Source organism: Diplodia corticola (assembly GCF_001883845.1).
Source record: "Diplodia corticola strain CBS 112549 chromosome Unknown scaffold5, whole genome shotgun sequence".
Taxonomy (NCBI): Eukaryota; Fungi; Ascomycota; class Dothideomycetes; order Botryosphaeriales; family Botryosphaeriaceae; genus Diplodia; species Diplodia corticola.
In genome coordinates, this window is record NW_017971484.1 from 725028 (window position 1) to 746974 (window position 21947).

The 21947-nt window shown below is 58.8% G+C and overlaps 8 protein-coding genes across 8 annotated transcripts; 5 read left to right on the forward strand and 3 right to left on the reverse strand.

Annotated features, from left to right (window-relative positions):
* Positions 1 to 725: 725 nt before the first annotated feature.
* BKCO1_5000216 (arid bright domain protein) lies at positions 726 to 3824 on the reverse strand (the record flags this gene model as incomplete). The annotated part of the gene is made up of 1 exon (XM_020276808.1): positions 726 to 3824. The coding sequence occupies one exon, from the start codon at positions 3822 to 3824 to the stop codon at positions 726 to 728; it is 3099 nt and encodes a 1032-aa protein (XP_020133973.1).
* A 1584-nt stretch (positions 3825 to 5408) lies between these two features.
* BKCO1_5000217 (26s protease regulatory subunit 6b) lies at positions 5409 to 6891 on the forward strand (the record flags this gene model as incomplete). Its single annotated transcript, XM_020276809.1, has 5 exons — positions 5409 to 5563; positions 5616 to 5657; positions 5713 to 5811; positions 5863 to 6149; positions 6206 to 6891. 5 exons carry the CDS (start codon positions 5409 to 5411, stop codon positions 6889 to 6891), a joined length of 1269 nt encoding a protein of 422 aa, XP_020133972.1.
* A 986-nt stretch (positions 6892 to 7877) lies between these two features.
* BKCO1_5000218 (golgi transport complex component cog5) lies at positions 7878 to 9269 on the forward strand (the record flags this gene model as incomplete). The annotated part of the gene is made up of 1 exon (XM_020276810.1): positions 7878 to 9269. The coding sequence occupies one exon, from the start codon at positions 7878 to 7880 to the stop codon at positions 9267 to 9269; it is 1392 nt and encodes a 463-aa protein (XP_020133967.1).
* Positions 9270 to 10393: 1124 nt separating this feature from the next.
* BKCO1_5000219 (protein vts1) lies at positions 10394 to 12351 on the forward strand (the record flags this gene model as incomplete). The annotated part of the gene is made up of 3 exons (XM_020276811.1): positions 10394 to 10892; positions 10953 to 12238; positions 12298 to 12351. The coding sequence occupies 3 exons, from the start codon at positions 10394 to 10396 to the stop codon at positions 12349 to 12351; spliced, it is 1839 nt and encodes a 612-aa protein (XP_020133966.1).
* Positions 12352 to 14214: 1863 nt separating this feature from the next.
* Positions 14215 to 15759, forward strand: BKCO1_5000220 (glycoside hydrolase family 16 protein; the record flags this gene model as incomplete). Its single annotated transcript, XM_020276813.1, has 1 exon — positions 14215 to 15759. One exon carries the CDS (start codon positions 14215 to 14217, stop codon positions 15757 to 15759), a length of 1545 nt encoding a protein of 514 aa, XP_020134126.1.
* Positions 15760 to 16852: 1093 nt separating this feature from the next.
* On the reverse strand, positions 16853 to 19034 carry BKCO1_5000221 (vhs domain-containing protein; the record flags this gene model as incomplete). Its single annotated transcript, XM_020276814.1, has 5 exons — positions 16853 to 17053; positions 17109 to 17659; positions 17712 to 18126; positions 18184 to 18456; positions 18510 to 19034. 5 exons carry the CDS (start codon positions 19032 to 19034, stop codon positions 16853 to 16855), a joined length of 1965 nt encoding a protein of 654 aa, XP_020134127.1.
* Positions 19035 to 19422: 388 nt separating this feature from the next.
* Positions 19423 to 20586, forward strand: BKCO1_5000222 (rli domain-containing protein; the record flags this gene model as incomplete). Its single annotated transcript, XM_020276815.1, has 1 exon — positions 19423 to 20586. One exon carries the CDS (start codon positions 19423 to 19425, stop codon positions 20584 to 20586), a length of 1164 nt encoding a protein of 387 aa, XP_020134124.1.
* A 123-nt stretch (positions 20587 to 20709) lies between these two features.
* On the reverse strand, positions 20710 to 21603 carry BKCO1_5000223 (hit finger domain; the record flags this gene model as incomplete). The annotated part of the gene is made up of 1 exon (XM_020276816.1): positions 20710 to 21603. One exon carries the CDS (start codon positions 21601 to 21603, stop codon positions 20710 to 20712), a length of 894 nt encoding a protein of 297 aa, XP_020134125.1.
* Between the last annotated feature and the right edge of the window lie 344 nt (positions 21604 to 21947).

A 21947-nucleotide genomic window follows, 5' to 3' on the forward strand; every position in this document is an offset into this window, starting at 1 on the left:
TTATAAATCTGCCTCCAAAAACATCAGTATTGATATCGCTAACAATAGCAATACAACAAAGGCGCTTCAATTCTCTTCCGATTCCAACATAGCAATTCAACTTATGACCTCAACTTTAGCCTCCCGCTAACATCATCTAATACATCCCGAGATTACGTCAACCTGAGCCATCCAAAATAGAGAAAGACCTGGTCCGACTAATCAGAACGGGGGGGCAAAAAAAACCGGGTACCGACCAAACGTAAGACCTGCGTTCCGCCTGGTTGCGCGCATGACACCCTGTACCTTCGTCCAAAGCTTGGGGGCTCATCAAATCGTCGTTTCTCTTTTTTACATAACAGATGGCGTTTCTGCGAAGGGAGGGGTAATGGAAAAAGTTTGATGAAGACATATAAGGATGAAGAATACCTAAGACCAATTGGGCAAGCGGAAAGACGGAAGACTCACATAGATGAGTGAGAAAGGAGAGTGAGTGAGGGTTGGATGTTCCGTCCTCCCTCCATCTCTTTCTCTCGTACCTTGCTCTTCCTTAGCAAATAGTAAGCAACATTAATAGCCAACCCCTGGGATGATTTTCGCCGCCCGCGGAAGAGAAGCCAGTGCAAGCAAACCATCCAATTGAAAAATCCGATCGACCACCCAAGAACCCACTGACACCACCCTCCTGATCCAAATCCATTTGTTCATTTCCACGTTGTACCAGCTGCCTGCACATCGACCACGACTCATCCCTTCAATTCAGCAAAGGAGCACAGCTTTTTAAGCGCCACGCCGTCCATGCTTTGCATGCAAAGAGCGCCAAGTAAAACCTCATCCTTTGGCAAAGAGTCGACAGAGAGACGCTTCTCACGGGCTTCGTCCTCACTCTGTGCCTTTTCGCCCAACTTTCGCAGCATTGCCAGTGCTCGATGGGTGATGAGCCCGAAGCCAACGTCTAACTGGTCAAGTGGAGGTCTTGGCATGCCCCTACCCGGTGGAGGTGGTGGCGGGGGTTGCCGCTCCATTGCCAGAATCCCCGACAGCCACACCAACGTTTTCGCCCATCCGTCTTCAGCCTCCAGCCACGAGCGTGCAACTCCAGATTCTGGGCCAGGGCACAGGCCTGCGAGTATGTCCGCCGCTAGCATGCCCTGTGTGAGATAGGGTTTGCGTGCTTCAGCGATACGCGACTCGGCTCCGCGTCCACGCTCAGGAACAACCGATATTGCAAGCCCAAATGAACGGGTCAGCAGATCGTAAGGCGGCGTCGAGGCCGCATCAGCCAGGAATAGTTGCCGGTAAAAGGCGCGGTTCGGGTCGTCTCGTGCCAGAAGTTTTGCCAAAAAATCGACTGCTGGTGGGAGATACCGATGGATTGCGGGGTTGTACGGCGCGAATCGGATGGTCTCTCCATTGTTGGGAGCAGGGGAGGGGGCAAAGGCGAGAATAAAGCAAAGAATGTTGTATGCGTCATCTCGAGATGGCAGCTCTATTTTGTCTGAGGTGTTGGAGAGGAAAGTTACTATGTCTTTCATGAAATCGACAGTGTTGATATTGTTCCGAAGCAGCATGATTCGAGTGCCAAGCAAACGAATGGTGTTCGAGAGGAACTTGATAACTGTTGGACTGGAAAGGAGGGCATGGTTAGACTCGAAAAACGAGAGGTTTCTGAGGATGGTGGTGATAGCGATGAGACGGTCAGCAGAGCGGTCAAGCTCATAGGCTTGACTTCCACATTCGGGCGACTCTTGCAGCGACTCCAACTCCATACGGGAATTCCGCATTGCGTCTTCGTATGACATGAGATCAAGGTTGTCAGAGACCTCGGCTGAATCTTCTGCAAGTGCATCGACCTGATCTTCGGCGCAATCTATTATCGCATCCATCAAATCCTCGCACTTCTCCAGCTCTAGATGTAGCCGAGGATCGTGAGACAACTGAACGAGCATGTCCAATGCAAAACGGACTTCCGGGCTGATTCCAGACTGGAGGGACAAGCTTATTGCGCGCATGTCAATGACTCCCATCTCTTCCACCCCAGGGACGTCAGGCTTCAATTTCGCAAGCTTCTCGCCCACACTGCCGTGCCCGTCCACTAGAATCCCGCCGTGAGTATCCAACAGCGAGCGAACCTTGGGCTTGTAATCCGAACTCAAGACGACCTTTGTCTCGGCCGGTGTTGCGGTCCCGTTCACAGCCGACGCCTCGGTGGATGCTCGTTTGGGCACGGATTCAAGTGGCTTTTCGCCGGGTCCGGGCGAGGGAGTTATTATTGAGCCTGCCGGTTGCGCTTGTGGTGTAGCCTCCAAAAGACGACTCATGCTTTTTCTGTGTTGTTCTTGCTGAGAAGCCGCATTGGGATCGGGCTGAGGGGTCGCCCATCCATTCGCCTGAGGCATCGAGTTATTTCGCATCGGTGTGCCCTGATCCATAGGCTGCTGCTGTTGCTGTTGAGCTTGCATCTGGGTGCTGCGGAGCCTTTGAAGGTACTGTTGCTGTTGAGCCCCAAGATCCTGCGCACCGCCGGGCATCGATTTGACCGGCGAAGCCTGCGGCGCGCCTCCCATTCCCGGCATCTGACCCTGCTGACCCTGCTTATTCCGCTGCTTCGCCAGCCATGCTTGTTCGTATGCTCCCAGATTTTGCTCGTACACCATTCGGATTTCTTGCCCTGCGGTCGGAAATTGCTGCGGCGGGAACCCCATGATGTGCGCTAATTGCGACCATCCGTTACTGTTTGAAACATTCCTAGATCCTCTGTGCTTCATAACGGTGGCGTACAGCTGCATCAAGTTCACGGGGCGCATGCAGACCATCGGCTGAGGGTTGAATGGCATGCCCTGCGCCTGCATCAGAGCTTGAACGTTATTGAGGAACGCCGCCTCCTGTTGCTTTGGTGGATTGTTCATGGCCATGCCTCCTTGATTCGGGCGCATGCCGCCAGCCATAGCCATGGCAGAGTTCATCTGCTGCCCAGAAGATCCAAGCATGTTCATGCCGCCCGCCTGCTGTTGCCTTTGCGCCAAATTGTTGGCCGCGATCTGTTGTTGCTGCTGTTGGAGGCGCATCTGGTATAGGCGCTGCGCGTCTGCTTGGCGTTGTTGGAGATTCTGGGACAGCGCGACTCCCTGCACGGGCATTGCGCCGTTGAAGCCTGCAGCCGACATGCCCGGGTTCATGCCAAAGTTCTGGTTGAAGCCCTGGCCCGTTGGCGAGCCTTGCATCATGTTCATGTTGTTCATGCTATTCATGCTGTTCATGTTCATCGCGGCCATCTGCGTCATGGCGGGATTTTGCGGCGTGTTGACGCGACTGTTTTGGTCGGGCGCGGGCGACATGCCCATGTTCTGGCCCTGAGGGAACGGGTTTGGGGACATGGTGTTCATGCGATGAGCTTGTTGCGGGGGTCGGAACTGCTGGCTCTGCATTGTGGGCGAGGGAGTCGCGTTGGACGAGCCCTGGTGCTGGAGGTGCTGGTAGGGATTGGGGGCTTGGAGGCCCTGCTGATTGCCCTGGAAGGCGCCGGGCGCGAAGGTCATCTGCTGGGGCGTCTGCGATCGCGACAGGCTCATGTTGCCGGGAGCAGGGCGCGGCGAGGCGCTGGACGCGTCCTCGGACGGGCGCGGGCGCTTGGAGGGGACGATGGGGTTGACGTTGTAGGCCGGGTTCTGAAAGGCAGCGGGCGAGGCATTGCGCACGTTGCCGTTCTGGAGGCGCTGCTGCTGGAGCTGGGGATTCTGAAAGGCGTTCAGGTCGATGTTGTTGTTGCTGAACATGGACGGGTCGATGAGCGAGTTCTGGGAGTCGAGGTAGCCATTATTTGCTTGGAGGGCGTCGAAGTTCATTGCGCGGACGCGTCCATCAGTCTTCCTGGACAGGGCAACTCGGCATCAGCTCAGGGCCATCACCACCATCAACGTCGACGCGAGGGAGGCCCGGGGGGCTTGGGAGCGAAATGACAAACCGCGCAGGCTCCACGAGCCGCTCGCGCGCGTCAAATAAGCCGATCGGGATGCGGTGAGCGCATTCGCGTCCGGCAGGGCGGGCGGGGGTGGCAGCGCGGCGCGTTGTCTGGGCTTGAGCGCGCAGGCGAGCGGTGCAGAGGCAGCGGGAGCGATGGAGGTCCGACTTACTAAGTCTCAGCGCGGAGGAGATAACTTCTTGATTGGGGGGCGTGCTTGTGGTCGTGACTTGATGGGAGAGTGAGAAGGCCAGCCAGCCAAGCACGGGCGCAGCCCCCGACCCGAAATCAACATGGGCTGCCGGCTTAGCGAGCGCGGCCGAGGGCTACTCAGGACGGCCACGACGACGGCGCGGGGAGCAGCAGCGACAGCAGCAGCGAGCAGAGCGACACCGAGAGGACCGCAGGCGTGCGAGGCATTTGTCCCGGTCACGAGCAGCACAATGGCAGCCGCCCGAAAGGGATTGGTGCCCCCGGAGCCTAAGTGACAAGCAGGGATGCGTGGGCAGCCATAAGATATCGCAGGCCGAGCTGATGGCTGCCGCCGCTGGAACAAGTAGCACAAGCCTGCCTGCGCCGGCCTGCGAATCGCCAGGCGCTGCTTTCCCAGAGCCCGCCGTGACCTCATCCCGCCGGCGCTGTGTGCCTGTGCCTGTGCCTGCGCCTGTGCCTATGCCTGCGCCTGCGCCTGCGCCTGCGCCTGCCAGCGGGTGGGCCGACCCCTCGGCGCTGATGTTGAGCATTTCGTAAAGACCTCCTTCCATCACCCCTGCGACGCCGCCCGCTGGCCGGCCCTCGTCGTCCGCTTGCCTGGCCCGTTGTGTCCCTGATCGGTGCCCCCACTGCATCCCACGGCTTTGGGAGCCTCTTGGCTACATCCACGCCTGTTGAGGCCGATGATTCGCGTGAAACATGCTACCGCCAGGCCAGGGCCATCAGCTCCCATGGTTGCTCAAAGGTTGGCACGCTGCGTGCCAGACGTGCACTCTGTCTTTATTGGCCCCGGAACGATTGCGCCGCGCCCGATGAGACGAAGCTGATCTGATCGTCCAGCTGGGCGTGGCGGCTCTCCGGAAGGCGAGCCACTATTCCACACGCCGCCTGAGGATTCGCTGCTGCCCTGCGCAGAGCCGAGAGCAGAGGCCGGATTGCGCGCTGCAGTGCGAGCTCGCCCGGGATACACTGCCACGGGCGCCCGACGGCGGTCGAGACAGACGATGAGCCTGTGCTGAAGGCTGATCCGGAAGATCGCCATCGCCGGCCGTAAACGGAACTCCGTCGCGATGTTGTTCCGTTCCGTTACATCAGAGCAGCTGTGCTGGGGTGCTGGGAGCTCCATCGCGAACGACCGTCATCACCTTCCACCTCCGCGTCCCTACCACCGTCTTCGCCCGCGCTCTGCATCCGCCCACCCACTCTCCGGCACCACGAACTCGTTAAACACCACCCACCCTTGACGCAGCCCAAAATGGCCGACGCCGCCGTCGAGAACCCGGCTAACCAGGTGGCACCTCACAAGAAGCAGCTTGCCTCGTCCATACCCTTTGTCGACTCGCTGGAGGGCGTCGCATCTGAAAGCAGTGACCAATACTCGACCTTCAAGAAGCTGCAAAGACAACTTGAGTACGTGACGATAGGAATAAAGCGAGTGCCAGACATGCTGATTGCGGGACAGATACATTCACTTGCAGGAGGAGTACATCAAGGATGAGCAGAGGTATGTTCGGCTATGAGCGTCTCGAATGTCGGCTTGGTGTCTAATTCTCTCATAGGAGTCTGAAGAGGGAGCTTGTCCGAGCACAGGAGGAGATCAAGCGCATCCAGAGCGTACCGCTCGTCATCGGCCAGTTCATGGAGGCCATAGACCAGAAGTGAGCGATGATTCCTCGATGCACATAGTGCTTGTACTCACACCTTCGCAGCACCGGCATCGTTCAGTCCTCAACCGGCTCCAACTACGTCGTTCGGATCCTGTCCACGCTCGACCGCGAACTTCTCAAGCCCTCATCCTCCGTCGCCCTTCACAGACACTCGAATGCCTTGGTCGACATTCTGCCACCGGAGGCCGACTCTTCGATCGCTATGCTGGGCCAGGACGAGAAACCAGACGTGACATACGCTGATGTTGGTGGTCTGGATATGCAGAAGCAGGAGATCCGTGAAGCCGTCGAGCTTCCCCTGACACACTTCGATCTCTACAAGCAGATTGGTAGGCGGAACAGACGCACCTTATCGTCGGTGGCTCTGGCTAACAGATTGGGACAGGTATCGACCCTCCGCGTGGTGTCCTTCTCTATGGGCCCCCGGGAACTGGTAAGACCATGCTTGTCAAGGCTGTTGCCAATAGTACTACTGCGTCCTTCATCCGTGTCGTCGGTTCGGAGTTCGTTCAGAAATACCTTGGCGAAGGTCCGCGCATGGTTCGTGACGTTTTTCGCATGGCCCGCGAGAACTCGCCCTCTATCATCTTCATTGATGAAATCGACGCCATTGCCACAAAGCGTTTCGATGCTCAGACCGGTGCGGACAGAGAGGTGCAGCGCATTCTTCTGGAGTTGCTCAACCAGATGGATGGCTTCGACCAAACCAGCAATGTGAAGGTCATAATGGCTACCAACCGTGCGGATACCCTGGATCCGGCTCTGCTTCGTCCTGGACGTCTAGACCGCAAGATCGAGTTTCCCTCGCTTCGGGACCGTCGCGAGAGGCGCCTCATTTTCACCACGATCGCTTCGAAGATGTCGTTATCGCCTGAGGTTGACCTCGACTCTCTTATCGTCCGCAATGACCCGCTCTCTGGTGCCATCATTGCCGCAATCATGCAAGAGGCTGGTCTGCGTGCTGTGAGGAAGAACAGATACCATATCATCCAGTCTGACTTGGAAGATGCATACTCCGCCCAAGTCAAGGGACAAGGCAACGAGAGTGACAAGTTCGACTTCTACAAATAAACTCAGCTTGGTCTGGCACTGGTCACGGGATGGTCTGGCGTCTTGCGGCGCAACGGAATTAGAACCCTTGTAGTATATGGGATTCAAGAGTATGGCAGGACGAAAGGACGGCGAGCAAAGCGTACAGAGCTTACGAGATAATACAATACTGCAAGACGATGAGTAAAGGCCTGATTTAACTCGTGGAACAAGCAAAACAGTGTGTAAAAGTGCCATCTGCGGGTCGTAACTTTTACTACAAAGAAAGGAGCAACGAGCGGGTTCAATCTACGCACACCACTTCTTCATCAACTGTACCCTCATCGTATGGCCACTCCATCATGCTCCTGCAATTCGAGTGCCAGTCATCTCTATGGAACCAGCCTGTCGAATTCCCTTCTTTGACTGCTACATTCCTAGCCCTTGCAGACCACTCTCACCACTGACTTGTTGAACTCGATTTGTTAATAAGAGAGATCGAGGCCTAGCCCTGCTTATTCCCTACAGAGGATCGGCGACTAGAGCAGCTTGGCATTATTGTGACGGAGAGGGCAGGCAGTTGAAGCAACAGTCTGGACGTGAATGCACAATTGACCTGAGAGCAAGAGCCTCCGAGTGATAGCCCCAAGCACCTCACTCTGTTACGATACTAAGTGAGCCGATCTTACGGTCGGATGCGAAAGAGAGTGGCCTACGACGATCGTTTTGCTGGGCAGTCGAAGCAGATATCCTGACGGAGATGTAAGCTTGACAACCTTACTTCGTGGGCAGATGAGAAAGACATCCGGACGTAGATGCGAGTGTTGAAGCTATACAGTTGCACCTAGATAGGATTCCGCTACCTAGGTGGAGTGAACGTGCGCCAAGGTGTGTAAATCCAGAGGTAAGGAGCGAGCGCCGCGGGGAACAAGTTGGCTGGTGCACCGCCGAACACCAACCTGGCCCCAACTTCAACCAACCGAAGAGGCGACGGTGAACGGAGCTGCGAATGCCGCCGTACAAGAACAATGGCAGACGACGAGCCATCTTACATTGACTACGAGGCCTTCCTCGACCCGTCTTTCTCGACGACAGGGTTCGCCAACAATCTCGTGCTCGCGACAAACAATCCCTCCGACACACCGCTGGACCTCTCCACCCCGCTCTCGCGTGTCCTCTTCGATGTGCAGGAGATTGATACACATATTGACACGCTAACTACCAAGTCGGCTCTGCCACTGCTCGAATATACGAAGGACCATGCGGAGTCGGGAGAACGGATACTAGGGGAGGTAGAGGTGCAGGTTGCGAGCTTGACGGAAGGATACAAGACGCTGGAGAAAGAGGTCATTGAGCGCTATGAAGCTGCGGAGCAGGTGCGCCTTGCAGCGGAGCGGCTCTGTCAGACAGTCAAGATCGGACGTGCTGTCGCACGCTGTCTGATGTTGGGTCGTCAGCTAGAGGCCCAGCTGGTCGAGATTGGCGGACCTGGCGCCATTCTGGGGAAGAAGGAGGATCACAGAGCAATGGTCCGGTCGTCCAACACACTCGTTGCACTGCGGCAAGTGTTGCTAGCGTCCAGGCCAGGTGAGGAGGGCGAAGGGCTTGAGCGTGTCAATGTCATCACCACGCTAAAGAGCGACCTGCTGGGCCCGGCAGAGCGTACGCTAGTCTCCCGCTCGCAACAAATAATCAGGGAGTTTTCCATGTCCTCGCTCCTTGCGTCCAATGGCAGTTCGCAGCAGCCCAGCGCTGCGTCGACATATGCGCAAACCGAAGACACCAAGTCCCGTACTACATCGGCCCTCCTGACCCTCTACCTTTTGTCACCAGCATTGAGAAACGCAACTACAGCTACGTTTGAGCCGGCCCTCCTGGTCAGCGCTTTGCAAGAGTACCTGCAAACAGCCCTCAAGTCGTCTCTTGCGGCGCTTGCGCGGGCACTGGCAACGCTGCCGACGCTTGAACGGACGCTGCTAGAGATATCGGCGAGGTGTCAGAACATTGTTGCTTTGGAGACGCTCTTGGAATCCGTCAAGCCTCCGGCCCATCCGCTGGTCAGTAGTCCGGGGCCAGAGAAGACGGCAAGGCCGAGAAGCGCGTCACGGCTCCCTCCACACAACTTTTTGCAGCCATTGCTGTACTCGCTGGACACGTCCTCGCTGGCGTCGTACTTCTGGCGATCTCTTGCGTCTGCACTGTCACCGCGGGTTCAGGAGATCCTGAACCGCGGCGGTGTGTCAGCCAGGACGCTGCGCAGCAACAGGGACAGGGTCAGGGACGCGATCCGAGAGTGCGTAAACCGCGGCTCCCAGCTCCCGGCAAGCGCGTTGAGTCGGAGCAAGGGGACGGCAACAGGCAATTGGGAGCGCGAGGCAGCGGTCATGGTCGGGTCTGTTATTGGAGTTTTGGGGAGGTGAACGGACGCGACTTGCCCGACGCGTCTCGTGCGTGCGTGGGCATGGCCGGCTTGATGGGGGGCAGATACAGAAGCGAGGGCGAAAGAAGCAACATACTACGTAGTAGCAACGACCCCGGCAATGCGTGCCGCAATATACGTGTGTGTATGACGTTCGGATGTCCCAGAAGATGCATCATCCCATCCATGCGCACGTGCAGCCCTACCATGCCGCTGTCTTGCGGCTCGGCTTCTGCGTACGTCCACTCTGGGTCGGTATGATGCCACCGGGGCTAGGGGCACACGAACCGCGCCTCGCCTCAGGGGAGCTCCGGCGCTGTGCTGCGGACGCGCTGGGGTGCACGGAGGGGCGGGCGCGAGGAGAGAGTGAATGCTGGTGCAGGCGCAGGGCGGGCGTTGCTGGCCGTTGGTCTACTACGCACAGCGATCCTTGTGGAATAGAAGCCCGCGCCCGCACAGGCCGCACGGATCCGGCTCGAGGACCCAGTGATAGTCATGGCAGCGCTGCACATCACTTGGGGAGGGCGCGGCGGGCAGCTGCTTGTGCTCGCGCTGAGCTCCATCCGCTCTGGCAAGCGGCGAGTCGCTACGGCTGTCGCCCAGTGCTGGAAGCAAAGGCGCCGGTTCGGATTTACCTCTGTAGCGAGCCGCCTCGGTCCTGCCCTGTCGCCATTGTGTGTCCCTTGGTGCCACCTCCATCCGGCCAGCCAACGCTCTCTTGCACGCCGCTTCCGCCGCGCCCTCCCCTTCTTTCGCTCTGCCCCCAACCTTGCCTTTTCTTCTTGTACCTTGCTCTTCCCGCGCTCTGAGTCCGCCCCCCCGTCTGCGAGGCGTCACCCGCCGCCTCCCGCATCCGCCGCCGGCTGAGAAAGACGCACCCTTCCGCCAACTCTCCTGACGCCGCCTTCGAAGCTCCCTTGAGGCCAGTTGATCTGCGGGCGTTTTCGACGGCGACCGACGCGCTTCCTCTCGTTGCCTCATTGTGCGTGCACTCGCCTCCCCGCACCACCACTACTGCCCACAGGAGCCGCTGATACCTGCGACTTCAGATTTCTCATCCCTTCGCGCCCTGCCGCTGATCCCCTCACCCAACAACCACCGGTGACCCTCCGACCGCTGCCCATCATGTCTGTCAGCCAGATTGCCGGTAACCGGAACAGCACGCCCGAGGCCTCGAGCTCGTCGCTGCGCCCACCTTCATCGAGGGCCATTGGCGCCAACCACCACCTCCGCGCTTCGGCCGACATGGGCGTGTTTGCCTCGTCGCCTTTGTCTAACCGCGGAATTCGCCCCTCCTCCGAGGTCTACTTCAACAAACAGGGCATTCAGGACGATGACGCCATGGACAATGCTGCCCAGCAGTGGATCGCGGACATCGATCAGTACGAGATCACGTTGGAGGAGATGGCCGCTGCGACGCTGGACCAGGATTTCAAGGACGAGCTCAGTGCCATCGAGCAGTGGTTCCGTGTTCTCAGCGAACCTGAGAGAACCGCCGCACTTTACCAGCTGCTCCAGCAGACAACGGGCGTGCAGCAGCGCTTCTTCATTCAGGTCCTTCAGCAGATGGCCAAGAGCCACCCCATGTCTAGCGTTCTGTCGCCCGCCAATTTCGGCGAAAAAGGTGCGCATGATGATGGCTTGCGGGCTTGAAACAATCAGGAGTATTGCTAACTCATCGAAGATCCCATGTCCCAGAAGCTGAACGATGCCATGAACAGGCTCAGCGTCGAGGGCTCCCGCAACTCGGTTGGGCTCGGTCGCCCTCCGCCATCTCCTGGCGCGAAGCGCAACTCTGGTCTCGACACTAACACAATCAACTCCATGTTCCCCGATGCAGCAGCCGCGATCGCAAAGCAGAAGGCCGAGTTCACCCAGCATACCGGGGCTGCCCCCACTTCAAACCGCAACAGCGCTATTGGCGATCGCTCATCGATGGTCGCTCCTACAATCTCAGCGCCGGATGATGGCAAGAGGGACAATGCGCCACAGCCACCGTCATCCCCGTGGGGCCCTCGCAGTACTGAGAACCAGCCACCGCAGCGTCCCAAGTCTTCCTCGAGCCACCACCAGCCGATGGGTCAGTTTGTTCAGCCTCCACCCTCTGCCGGCGGACTCCGCTCCCCTCGTCCCATGACGCTCTCCGGAGACCAAAACATCCAGAGTACCACACTCAATGCTCCGGACGGCTCTGGAGCCGGCATGCCTATGCTCTCTCCATATGGAGCCAGCGGAAGCTGGGCGTCAATGGTGAACACTCCTATGATGCCCAACTTCCAGCAGCAGGCGAACCAGGCGGATATGGTGGCGAACGCAACGGCGATGAAGCTGGCCGCTCTTTCCACGGTCAACAACCGGATACAGCTGGACGATGTGCGGAAGTACCGCCGGGCTCGTTCTTCGGAGGGACAGGGCTCTGGCCACAACAATAATAACAATGGACAGCAGAACGTTCCCGCCAGCGTTGTCATGACGAATGAATTCGGGCAGGTGCTCACACCTCAGCAGGCAGCCGCTCTACAGGCTCAGCAACTCGCAGCAATGAACGGTCGCCGTTCGCGTCCCAGCTCCCCAGGCATGGCGATGCAGGGTGGTAATCTCAGTGCAATGAACTTTGCGTCTCCGCAGAACAATGGGTTCCTTTCTGCTTACGATAACAATATGGCTGCAATGAACCTTGGACAGTTTGGAATTGGCATGGGCGGTGGCCACGAGGGCTATCTCTCGGATCATTCTGAGATCAATCGAGGCCGGTCCCCCAGGGGAAGGAGGGGCAGCTCGAAGCCGCCGGAGGATCCGACCAACCCGGATCTCCTCCAGGACATTCCGGCATGGCTCAGGAGCCTACGTCTGCACAAGTACACGGACAACCTGAAGGATCTGAAGTGGACGGACCTGGTTGAACTGGATGACGAGGGTCTGGAGAAGCGTGGCGTGAACGCTCTGGGAGCTCGGAGAAAGATGCTGAAGGTGAGGTTTTCCGGAGTTGGCTTGAAGGCCATGAATCGAATTTGCTAACGTGTGGACAGGTGTTCGAGCAGGTCAGAGAGGCCAAGGCTGAGGGAAAGATAAGCCCGAGTTGAGAGCAAGGTGCTGATGTGGTGCTGGACGTCTGACTTTGGATGACTTGACAGCCTCGAATGAAGCAGTGGTGTTTGGGAAGACGAATTTGCAAGCACCGAGGGGTAGAAGGCGCATTGCCTCAAAGTTGCTTGAGCGCCGCGTTTTGGGGGCTTGAGTGGGCATGGCGCCTGAGGCATTTCCTTAGTTTGGTGGATGGGCGTTGTTTCTTCTCATCCTGCTGCACACAAGGCCAACGAAACATAAACGACGCAGACGGACGGCGCTCAGATTTTCCATGACGCTTGTTTGCACTTGTCACCTGCGAAACATAGCCCTTTTACACGGCGGTACGGCCGTGGGTAATTTCAGGGAAGTAATTGTAGAATTTGGGATGCCAGCTGGAATGGAGGGTGATGGGGAGGCCTGTCTGTGTCATATCTGCAACGACGCCAAGCAAGTAATAGGTACATGAAGCAGTGCAAGCAGTGCAAGCAGCTTGATCAGGTGCTCGTGCGCTGTCTGCTCGGGTTGGCGGCCCGAGGTCGAACAGGTGCAACGTGACATGAGACTCAAGTCAAGACCACGTGCAGAATGGCGATCTCCCGCGGGAGTGTTGGCGGGTGGAGCAAGAGGAGCGCGGGACCGTTGGTGCCGTTCGGCGGCAAAAGGGGTGGGGGAGCGTGCGGCGAAAGCGGAGATGTCCCCGCCAACTCAACAACATACACAGTACATCAACGACGACGGCGGGTGCTTCGACTGCGCTCGGCGTCGGCACGTCAACAGTGCCGTCTCACCCGCCCTCCAGGAAGTAGCCTCCCGTGCGCACCAACGGCCGGCGCTCCTTCGCGCTGCGGGGAGGAGCGAAGCGGCTGTGGCAGTCACGCTGGAGCTTCGCACCGGTCAACAACAATCTTCGTGCGGGTCCCAGCCACGAATACGAAGAGAGAACCACACAGTACAGGCCATGAGCGGTGAAGCTGGAGCGAGAGCGTGAAGCAACGGATGCCGACTGATGACTGGTAGTCTACCGGGCGACGTGCGCCAAGACGGCTTTTTGATCGAACGCCCGGCGACCGGAGAAGAGGGAAAAAAAGAAAGAAAAAACAAGAAAACCAAGATGCGTGGCTGTCTCACGAGCGGCAGGCAGAGAAACAGTCAGAGCGGAGTGGGCCATGCGGCAGGGCGAGCCAAGACCAGCATGAGGGACGGTTCAGCTTCACACGTTGCGAGCTAAAGGCCGACAAAGAACCGATGGAGCACGGGCCCAGGGCTCGTCCAGTGGTCCAGCGGTCCAGTCGTCCAAGTGCAGCAGTCGACGCCGCCGTTGCTGCCGCCGTTGCTGCCGCCGTTGCTGCCGCGCGACTGCCCCGGGTGCCGCGCTGGCCTGTCTCCCCTGAATGCGCGGCGCACCTGCAGGCGGCAGGCGGCGGGTGCTGGCGCGCATGCCCGGCAATCACCCCGTCATTTCTCTGAGCAGCGCCCCCCCCCGGCCGGACTGCAATGTGCTGGCGCTCAAACAACCCACTTTGGCCGTTTGGTCCGCTTTGTGGGTCCTCCCAGCCCAGCGCCTGCCTGCTCCACGATTGGATCCCGCTGCTCAATCTGCGCCTTGGCTGTTTGACATAGTCTCTTCAGGCTAGCGCCCTCGAGAGATCTCCCCTTGCACACTGGCCTCGACCTTCTACAAGTCGCCGCCACCGCCGTGCCTCTGAGGCCCGTCTCTCGTTCTGCCCGTCTCCACAAGGCCATTGTGCGTCTGTCTATAATCTTGCCATGTGCAAGCCGTGTCCCCCAGATGTCCCCCCAGTCCTTCCCTATTTCAATCCACACACTGCCGTCCTTTCCTTGCAACAGCACCCGGCCCCCGTCCATTCCCTCGCACCATGCCGCGCCTGGCCAGCCTTCTGGCCGCCTCACTCCTTGCTCACGGCTCGTCCGCTGCGTACACGTTAGTCCGCGACTACGCCCCGCAGCACTTCTTCAACAACTTTGGATTCTACGACGGCGACGACCCGACCCACGGCACCGTCGCTTACCAGTCCCGCCAGGATGCCGCGAGCAAGGGCCTTATCAGCACCACCGACTCCACCGTCCGCATTGGCGTCGACTCCACCAACAAGGTCGATGACGTGCGCCCGTCGGTCCGCATCTTCAGCAACGACACGTACAACCACGGCATCCTGCTCGTCGACGTCATGCACATGCCCGCCGGCTGCGGCACATGGCCTGCCTTGTGGATGCTGGGCGACGGCGACTGGCCCGCCAACGGCGAGATCGACATCCTCGAGGGCGCCAACGACCAGGCAGGCAACTACATGACCTTGCACACCAGCAGCGTCGAGGCCAACGCCTGCTCCATTGACGCCGTTCCCGCCTCGGGCGACGACGGATCCGGCGCTCTGGGCTACTCCAAGACCGACTACACGGGCACCGTCTTCTCCAGCAACTGCGCGTACGACGCCGACACGGGCGACAACACCGGCTGCCAGATCCAGGCCCCGACTGGCACCAGCGCCGTCTACGCAGGCTCGGGAAAGACGACCAATGCCGACGTCCCCACTTTCGGCCAGTCCTTGAACAGCGCCGCTGGCGGCACCGTCGCCATGCAATGGACTGACGACGGCATCAAGGTCTGGTTCTTCGGCCGCACCCAGGCCAAGCCCGCCGACGTCGCTGCCGCAATCAATTTGGGCGCTGATCCGCCAACCCTGGCTCCGAGCAACGATGCCTGGGGCAAGCCCCTGGCCCACTTCTCCGGTCCCGACTGCGATTGGGCGAAGCGCTTCAACGATATGCGCATTGTCGTCAACATCGACTTGTGCGGCGACTGGGGCGCCGCCACTTGGCCGAGCGGCTCGTGCCCGACGACCACGGGCTATGACAGCTGCGAAAACTACGTCAAAGAGAATCCGCAGGCCTTCACCGAGGCCTACTGGGAATTCGGCGCTTTCCGTTGGTTTGAGTGGCGCGATCCGGCCCCGCCTGCGACTACTACTACCGCCGCCACCAGCTCGAGCAGCAGCAGCAGTGGCGCCGTTGTTACCATCAAGACCACCAAGACCGAGACTTTCATTTCGAGCAGTAGCAGCACCAGCTCCGTTGCAAAGTCCAGCACTTCAAGCGCCCCACCCGCCGCTCCCACCGTCATTTACTCAACCATCTCCGCACCCTCGACCACCTCCCGCCCGTTCACGTACGCACCGACTACCGAAGCCGCACCGACTGTCGCAGCGACAGCATCGACTACTAGCTCCAACGCCGCCGCCTCGACGAGTTCGAGTGGTTCGTGGCCGGCCAATGAATCGGCAAAAGGCGACGCCCAGTACATGGTCAACGGCAAGTTGCCCCTTGGTGGCGCCGAAACCGTGACCGTGTCGTGGTCAATTATGACTGGCGGAGCAGTAATTTTGGCCGCAATCCTTTTATGATGAAAATAACGACTTTCTCTTCATGGATTTCTTTTTTCTCTTTCAAGTTCTTGATCCTAGCACCGTTTAGATTAGATACCCGGGGACTTACCCATTTGGCTTGTAATGGGCCTTGTATATATGTACATATCTCTGACAGTAGACATATTTGCGGTGCACCGGAAAGGCAAGGCACCGTGCAGAGTCTAGACGCCCCGGACAGCATCTCGCAAATCTAGCGATTGCGCTGTGCCGAATGGCGGAAACAAAAAGCAGCATTGAAACAGACGCAGCAGACGAGACGAGTAAAGCTCATGTATGGTGATTGACGTGATGGACCGTTCAGAGAGGTTAATTTAAGAATGGACGCCCTAACGTACAGATCGCCTAGCTAGTCATGCGTGGCGCCGCCGGGTAAAATGCAGGACGCCCCCTCCCCCATCCACAATTATCTCGTATAGGGGACTTCGGATAAAAGCTTCGCACCATCGTTCACGGCGCGCAGGAAGCCATTTCGCACATGCCAGCAACAGGGCCTCGGGCCTTCGGCGTGCGATCTGGGGTGTGGTATTGAAAACAAGATTGAGGGATCAATGCTTCAGGTTTGAGATGGGACGACACCTCGACTGCTCTGCATGGGTGCTGGGTGCACGGGCAGTGTGTTCGGCAGATGAAAGGCAGGCCTGGATGAAGATCGCCAAGCGTGCGGCGGCTTCTTACTGGTACAATGAGTGGCAGCGGAGGTCGCCCTTCCGTGACCTCGATAGACTCCGCGTACGTTTTTCAAGCAAATATCCGAACGTAGACCTCGGTCTTTCATGTCTCAATTCTTCGAGGCAGCAACAAGTAGCGCTCTTTGCACATGAAAACAGGGGCTGCTAAACAACTGTCAAGGTAACCCTTGTCGAAGCATGGGAAGCTTTTCACTCTTCATCCAGACCCTGAGCTGTGATACTTATCTCAACATAACCATCTGTTTTGACAATCCTGGTATCCTATTCCGTTCCACTTACCACCAGCCTCGACCTACCGTCGCAATGGCAGGCCCCAATCTCTAATTTCCCCGCGGAAAAGCGTAAGACCAACCGTTCTTCCAGATTCGACTCGTACCTTCTCATGACACACCCAGACTCGATATCTCACCCTGTTCCTCCTTGCGCTCTGAGCCGAGAATGTAGCTGGCCCTCCAGCGCATCTTGACAGCCGCACCCTGTCCGCGTTGGACGCCATGCAGATGGATGTTCTGCGTGATGCCATTCTGCTGGTTGGGCTGCAATAGCCTGCCAGACTGGGGCTCCAGCTTCAAAGTATAGCCCTGTATGTGTGTCAGTCTCTGGACGCTCGGTTCCTCTATTGAGCGACGCGCTTACCCTTGTGACGGCTAGCTGCATTGTAAGCTCAGAAACGGGTGTGGGCATGTTATTTGATATGGCCGCATGGATGTGGATGACATCATCACTTTGACGCGACACGGTGAAATCAGTTCTTATGCTGGTGTTAATAACGGTTTGCGTCGACGGTTGGTCCGGCAATGCCGAGGCAAAGTTCCACTCGTCGTCATCATTAACTGCGGGTGCTGGTGCCGGAGCAGCGGGAGGTGGGGTTGAAGTGCCTCCGAGGCCGACGAGAGCACTGGACGGGGATGCTGCGGGCTTAACGGATTGCTGGAACTGGAAGGGGGATGCAGTCCGGGGGGATGCGAGAGCAGCAAAAGGGTCTGCAGCTTTCTGCGGCGGTTGCTGAGGGGGCGGCGAAAACATCGAAGTTTGCTGGGGCGGAGTCGGTTGTGGAGCCAAGGAAGGACCGCCGAGTCCGGCAAAGGCGTTGTAATTCGGCTGTGGGGAAGTCGGTTGGGACGCTGGAGGGCCGCCTCCGAGGAGGTTTTGCACAGGAGTCTGTGAGGTCGGCTGCAGCTGGAAGGCTGGTGATCACCGTTAGCATACCCATAAAAATGCAAGCTGAGGCTTGCGTACCAGCCCCGTTTGTGGCGCCGAGAGAAATGCCTCCACCTTGGAAGCTGTCGTTGCCGCCCAGGTTCAGGCCAAGTAGGTCATCCTCCAACGCGTTCCCCTTTGGTGCGGCAGCGCTCGAACTGGCACTCGGTTGGCCGGCGGGAGCTGTTGCTTCGTCGGGGCCGCCAAAGTCGATCAGAGACAGTTCGTTGTCCGGGCCCTTCTTGACACCGGCCCCGCTCACGCCCAGCGTACCCTTGGGGATCTTGGCGGCGCCCTCGACGTCGCCCTTCTTGATGAGTTTGTATCGCTCCAGAGTCCGGTGTATGCTGTCGTTGATTTCCAGCAGCTTGGCCACAGCCTCGTGATCGTCCGACTCTTCCTCGCACATTTTTTGAATTTTCGGGTGGGCGCTTGCCAAAGCATTGGCGAGCTCCTGCATGCGGTCAGCTTTCACAACCGCCTCCCAAGAGAGCGGCCCGCCCGGGCGTACCTCGAAAACGTCGCCCTCTTTGATCTGGTCCCCGGCCTGGTGCTTCTGGAGCATGTCCTCGAGCAGCTTGGCCTTCTGCTGTATCTTGCCAACCTCTTCCGCCGCTTTCGCTCTGTAATCCGTCTTGTTCCGGGTGTCGAAGCCAGCCATGACCTTCATCAGCCGGTTGGCTTCCTGCAAATCGTGGGGGGTGCCGCGCCTGATGAGTTCCTGGAGCTTGGCGGACTGGGCCTCGCGCTCCTCCTGTTCCATCTCTTCGGCGGACCTCAGGTTCTGCAGGCCGGGTCAGTGGGGCGCTCTTACGGACAGCGCAGCCAGATACGTACATCGCTGGGGTTCAAGACCGCAGCATCCTCGCGCCTGATGGCAGGGAAAGTGTAGCCCTTGTAGCTGAGCAGACGGTGCATGTCGCGGATGAAGCCTAGGTCCTCCTTGTAGCGCGAGGTCATGCAAATTGTAGAGCGCCATTCCTCGATCAGCTCGAGGATGCGGTTCTGGACGCGCGACGAGTGGACGGGGGGTCGCTCGGGGAAGCGGCGGACAAGCTCGTTGAGGAACTCTTTGGTGCTGATCTGCAGGTGGAAGGGATAGCCGCAGTTCTTGACGCAGATGTCCAGCAGATTGAGGGCAAGCAGCGAGACGTTCGGGTTGCGCGAGTTGACGAATTTGACGATTTCCATGGCGGCCTCGCGCGGGGCGCTGCCCTTTTTCTGGTTGACCAGCTCGGCGATCTCGATATTGAGGGCCAGGTTGGGCTCGAAGTTCTGCGGGTCGCAGGCGTTCATGATGTAGCGTTGCAATGGGGTCATGGTCGGCTCAGCGAAGCCGCCGAAGCGGTCGCGGGCCGCCATCCGGGCTGAGGTAGCCTCCACGGTGGGCAGGGTGCGAGAGCGCGAGAGCGCGGAGAGAGCGGAGGGAGCGGAGGGAGCGGAGGGAGCGGAATTGAGCGTCGGTCGTGAGAGCGGAGGCGCGCGGGGCGTGGAAGGCGAGGCAGGAGCGGTGATGTTATTAGCCAGAAGCTGGGCGAGTTCAGGCCACGCTCCGGGATGACGGCTTCCAGCACAGTGGGGGTTGGGGCAACAGGGGTGTCCGAGCTCGCCTTTTTGAATCCCGCGTCATCTCACTTTTTGCCCGCAACAAGCAACCGCACAGCTGCTGCCCACGCCCCGCCCGCACAGCCCTGCATCATCCGCCGGTGCACACACGCACCAGTCCCTGGGTCCGACCGACATTGCGAGCATGGTGCGCCACAAGAAGGACGGCTTTGGAGGCCGCGGAGGTCGCGGCGGCCGCGGTGGCGGCAAGAAATACAGCAACCCGCCTCGCCAACGGGGCCCACGCGACACCGAGGACGGCGGCGAAGAGGAGGGCGAGCGCGTGGCCAAGAGACCGTCCTTCAAGGCTGCCGCATGGGATCTGGGGCACTGCGACGCCAAGCGGTGCTCCGGCAAGCGCCTCATGCGTCTCGGCATGATGCGCGAGCTGCACATCGGCCAGAAGTTTGCCGGCGTCGTCGTGTCGCCAAAGGCCAAGAAGACCGTTTCCCCCCAAGACCGCGAGCTGTGCGAGCAGTACGGTGCCGCAGTCGTCGAGGCCTCGTGGAACAGGATCGACGAAGTGCCCTTCTCGCGCATTGGCGGCAAGTGCGAGCGCCTACTACCATACCTAGTCGCTGCGAACCCCACCAACTATGGACGGCCGTGGCGACTGAACTGTGTCGAGGCACTTGCCGCTTGCTACGCTATCTGTGGGCACCTCGAATGGGCTGAGGAAATACTCGCATCCTTCTCCTACGGCGACGCTTTTCTTGAAATGAATGCCGCATTGTTGAAGCGCTACGCTGCCTGCTCAACCGAAGAGGAGGTTTTGAAGGCCGAGCAGGCTTGGCTGGATAAGATCGAGAGGGAATACAACACAAGCAGAGACGACAAAGCAGCGCTAGGAGAGGGTGATGCTTGGGAGGGTGGCAACATGAACAGACGCGTCCCGGACGACTCGGATGACGAAGACGAAGAAAAAGAGGCTGGGGACGAGGACGAGGACGAGGACGAGGAGGAACGTGACCCGTACGGCTTACCACCCGAGGAGTCTGATGACGAAGAGGAAATGGCAGAGCTACGCCGGCGCGTGCTGGCCTCGAAACCCTTCGCCAATCCCGAACCGGAGGCGAAGAAGGAGGCTGAGACGAGATCCGAAGTCCCACCAGTGTTGCAAGAAGACTCCGATGCAGAATCAGGGTCAGACATCGCGGGTATGGACGATGAGTTCGACAACATCATCAACGCCACACCTGTTACGGATAGGACTGGTATAACGGCGAAGCAGAGACTCAAGTCTCAGGACACCACCGTAGTAAGTGCGAGCTTCTCAAGGGCCAGCCTTAGCGCCCCGAAAAAGTGGTAGGACGAAGTGGTATTGCTTCGTATGAGGTTAAATGAAAAGGGTATCTCGCCCACCCAGAGTGCTTGGGCCCGCTTCCTAGAACTATAAAACGTGTGCGCTCGTGATATGGTTGCATGCCCGCTTCTACATGCGCAAGCAACTAGTCTCATCGTGAGCTCTCTTGCATTCGAGCCCACAAACCCTTGCAGCGCACTTGAAGCATTTTATGCGGCCCCAATAGCCACATATCTCACAAAATTGCCGGCGTGGGGGGCCTTCAGGGTTGGGTGGCGCTGCTCTCGCAGCACCATACGGCAACGGAGGGTGCGCAAGCAGAGCTTGGATCTCCTGGACTGAGGGAGCCGCAGGCGCCACTGAGCAAAGCAACGGAGCATCCTCCTCCATCGGCGGTGCATCTGTGAGCTCGGCTTCTGCTGCCGATTGGGCGGCTGGAGACTGGGCGGCAACGCTGCCAGTCGAAAGGGCGGATTGTGCAGTTGGAGTGGCGGGACTCGAAGAGACAGCAGTGGATCCGCTACGTTTCGTTCGTGATGCCAGTGTCTTCTTCGAGCGACTGCTCTGCGTGCCCGAGGGAGCTGCTGAGGAGCTGGGCGCCGGGCTTGCCGCCGCCGTCTGTACAGCCGACGACTGTCCAGCAGCATGGCGCTGGGCACTCAACGCCTCTTCATCCGCCAGCCAATGCGCAAATGTACGGCCGCTCTGCAGGATCTTGCGGACGGCAGGCGTCATCTTCCGGCCGGCCTTTTCTCGCGGAGTAGAGGCTCGCTCCTTGGTTCTCGCTGGCAGCGCCACCTCCTTCTGATTCTCCCGGTCGAGCTCGGCAATGCGCTTATGTAGCTGCGTTTGCTGGCGGCCGGTAAGGTCGGGTGCGCCAGCGAGGTCCTGGCGAGCAGTGCGTTTGCGGGCGGTCGGGTTGATGGCAACTTTGCTCGGGTCGTAGCCAGTATCGGGCACATATGCCCAGCCGGGTGCCGGTGCGGCACCGCTGGTGATGGGGATGACTTCGATGTGTGGCATCTTGGCGGGAGGGAGCTGTTGGCCAACGGTGCAGGTTGTTGTTCGGCATGAATCGAAGACTCGCAGTCGGCTCGCTTACTTACTTGGTTTTTTAGCATCCGCAACTCCCGTTTCGACCGCGCCCGCCTCAGCCCCGGTTTGGGCCGATTGGCAAGAGCTTCAAGCACAGTGGATGCAGAAAAGGATTGGGCTACGTTGATGCTTCGTGTGGGCAGTCGAAGCAGACATCCCGACGTAAATGTAGGTTTAATAATTAGCAGCACTGCTTCACGGGCAGTCGAAGCAAACATCCCGACGTAAATGTAGGTTTAAGCCAATGAAATATCTCGAGCATGGGAAGTTGC